The sequence below is a fragment of the Lactuca saligna genome, chromosome 7 (genome assembly GCF_052625555.1).
Source record: "Lactuca saligna cultivar CGN05327 chromosome 7, ASM5262555v1, whole genome shotgun sequence".
Taxonomy (NCBI): domain Eukaryota; kingdom Viridiplantae; phylum Streptophyta; class Magnoliopsida; order Asterales; family Asteraceae; genus Lactuca; species Lactuca saligna.
In genome coordinates this window covers 57957550-57960390 of record NC_136423.1, presented here as the reverse complement: position 1 = coordinate 57960390, position 2841 = coordinate 57957550, and the positions used below count along the sequence as shown (strand labels likewise).

At 38.2% G+C, this 2841-nt stretch overlaps 1 protein-coding gene across 1 annotated transcript; it reads right to left on the bottom strand.

The window, feature by feature from the left end:
- Positions 1 to 1160: 1160 nt before the first annotated feature.
- On the bottom strand, positions 1161 to 2283 carry LOC145006989 (uncharacterized). Its single transcript, XM_078965999.1, has 2 exons — positions 1557 to 2283; positions 1161 to 1492 (listed from the first exon to the last, which is right to left on the bottom strand). Exons 1-2 carry the CDS (start codon positions 2281 to 2283, stop codon positions 1161 to 1163), a joined length of 1059 nt encoding a protein of 352 aa, XP_078822125.1.
- Positions 2284 to 2841: the final 558 nt, after the last annotated feature.

Here is a 2841-nt window from a genome sequence, read left to right as displayed (position 1 = left end):
ATGACAACATTAAATGATACACATCTAGCTCGTAGTCATTTAATCTTTTTGGCAACACTCAAGTTCAAGTGGACCACCGAAATGGGACAAAACTTGCATTGTTATTTTGATCATCAACAGGTTGCGATGGGCTACTATCATCATTATAAGTGTCATAGGTTTGGTCGATTTGGGCCAGATCGGTGAATTATTCGGTTTCTGTTGAAGTTGGGATCGAACCACCATTATCTTGGGTTGCTTGACCACTACTCCACAAGACCGTAAATGTACCTGGTCCATTTTCATCTTATTTTTGTGTTCGTTATTCCATTTCCATGTCTTATTTTCATCACAAATAGCATGGGCACTAATAATAATTTTATTTTCCCGCTGATTATATAATCGAAATCCTCCCGAATTGGGTTCCTTTCAAAAATATACTAACGGTCATGACCTATCATCAAGCTTCTTCAAATGTTTTGAGACTACTCTTTCATATGCAACACAACCAAATACTTTCAAGTCTTCAAGATTTGGTTTTTCACCATAAAATTTCTCGAAAGGTGTAGCACCTATCAATGCTTGAGTAGGTGTACGCTTTATGATGAACGTTGTATGTCGTACCGCTTCGCCCCAAAAGTGGTTTGTAATATCTTTTGCTTTCATTAGGCACTATGTCATCTCGAGTAGAGTCCGATTTCTTTGTTCGACTATACTGTTTTTTTGAGGTGCATAAGGATCCGTCAACATACGTGAAATACCTTCTTCATCACAAAAACGGTTCAACTCAGTTGATGTGAATTCTCCACCTCTATCCGTAGGGAAAGTCTTGATCTCTTTACCGGTTCATTTTTCAATTGATATCTTGAATCGTTTAATAATTTCAGATGCATTGCTTTTGTGCTTCAAAAGAAAAGACCACATATATCTAGAATAATCATCAATAAGAACTAAAATATAAATATTACCCGCTTGGGTGGGGGGATCAACGGTCCACAAATATCTCCATGCACCATCTCGAGAATATTTGTAGCTCTATAATTAGCTTTCTTTGCAAACGAATGCTTTGTTTGTTTTCCAACCATGCAAGATACACAAAGTTGGTCTTGATGTTGGATTGTCGGTACCCCTTTAGCTAGCTTGTGCATCAAGTTTATCGCGCCAAAATTAATGTGGCCAACTCACGCGTGCCATAACCAAGCTTCATCATTAAACTTGGCTTGTAAGCAATGTGGTTTTCCAACTTTTAACTTTATTTTGTAGAGTCGGTTTGCACTTCTCGGGACTTTCATTAGTAATCTTCCATCTCCATCTCGCATGGTTAGGAAATCACCTCGCATTTGAATATCACAACCAACTATTGTAGATTGCGTGAGGCTAATAACATTGCTACGAAGTGATGAAATATAATATATATCCTTCATTAATTTTTGCTCACCGCTTTTCCCTCCGAACAAAATTGACCATTTTCCTTTAATGCTAACACACGATCCATCTCCTAATCTCAATCTACCTGTTATATTCTTATTTAATTAAGAAAAAATAAGAATAGTTGTCGATCATGTGGTTGCTCGCACCATTATCTAAGTACCAAAGTCTGTCTTCATCGGCATTTGCTTCAACTTTTGGAAGGATATATTTGTCTTCATTCAAGAACACCGTTTCCTGAATTGTATTCATCATAAAGAAGGTCCCTTCTTCATGATTTGTATCTCTTTCGTGTGTCTGATTAAGGTTAGCCTCATGATTTTTTATTTGGTCCGGGCATCTTGAAGCAAAGTGTCCATATTTATCACACCGGTAACATTGGATGTTTGAGAGATCTCTTTGCTCGTATTGTTTTCCTTCTTTCTTTTGATCGTCACGATTTTTAGAGGATTCCGAGTGACCATGATTTTGGGTGTTACCCCGACCACGTCCACCACCACGTCCTCTTCCACAAATATTTGAACCCCGACCTCTACCTCTTGATGAATAAGTGTATCTGTTGGACGATTCAGTTTTGGAATAAAGTAATTTATTTTGAGTCTCAATTACTTTGTCTTCACCCTTGATTCTTTCTTCATAAGCTTTTAAGCGACCAATCACGTCTTCAAAGCCTATCGTTTTAAGGTCTAAAACTTGTTCAAGGGCTGCAACTATGTGGAGAAATCGCCTAGGTAGGCACGTAAGAAACTTCTTCGCAAGTTTCTGTTCGGTCATGACCTCTCCTTGTGAAGCGGATTTCGACGCAATTCCAAATAATTTTGCAGCGAACTCGTCTATTGTACTAGTATCACTCATCTTTAGATTTTCAAATTCCATGATTAAAGTTTGGAGTCGGGCTTCTTTCACACGCTTAGCTCCTAGGTTTCAAGTTTTAATCGCCTCCCACATCTCTCTTTCGGTTTTCAAATTACCGATTTGAAGGATTTAATTCTCCGGAATCGATTGAAACAACAATCCTTTCACGATGTTGTTTTTCTTCACGTCATCTAGTCCGGGATCAATCACATCCCAAATGCCATGAATCCCGAGTATCACCTCCATGTGCATCCTCCAAATTGTGTAGTTCATCGATGTCAAAGTTGGACATTGGAACGTGAACGACGTGTGCTCCTTAGCCGATGGTTGCGACGTTTCTCCTCCCGACATCGCGGTTCAATGTTTAAATTTTTGATCAAATTTCAAGAGTTGATTTGGGCCTATACAAAAAAAACCCAAAGTAAAAGAACAAATTCTCCCAAAATAAATAAATAAACAATATTGGGCTAATTTGATCAAATTTCACGATTTGTGTATTATACTATTATTGGCGGCTAATCAGAAAACCCAAACACGCCTTCTGATGAGGGCCCAAAGTCAAACAAAACACGTTTCTTT

Coding starts and splice junctions, on each gene's coding strand:
- LOC145006989 (XM_078965999.1), bottom strand. CDS start 2,283: ATGGAATTTGAAAATCTAAAGATGAGTGATACTAGTACAATAGACGAG. Junction 1,493..1,556: donor ACTTTGGTACTTAGATAATG/GTGCGAGCAACC, acceptor AGAATATAACAG/GTAGATTGAGATTAGGAGAT.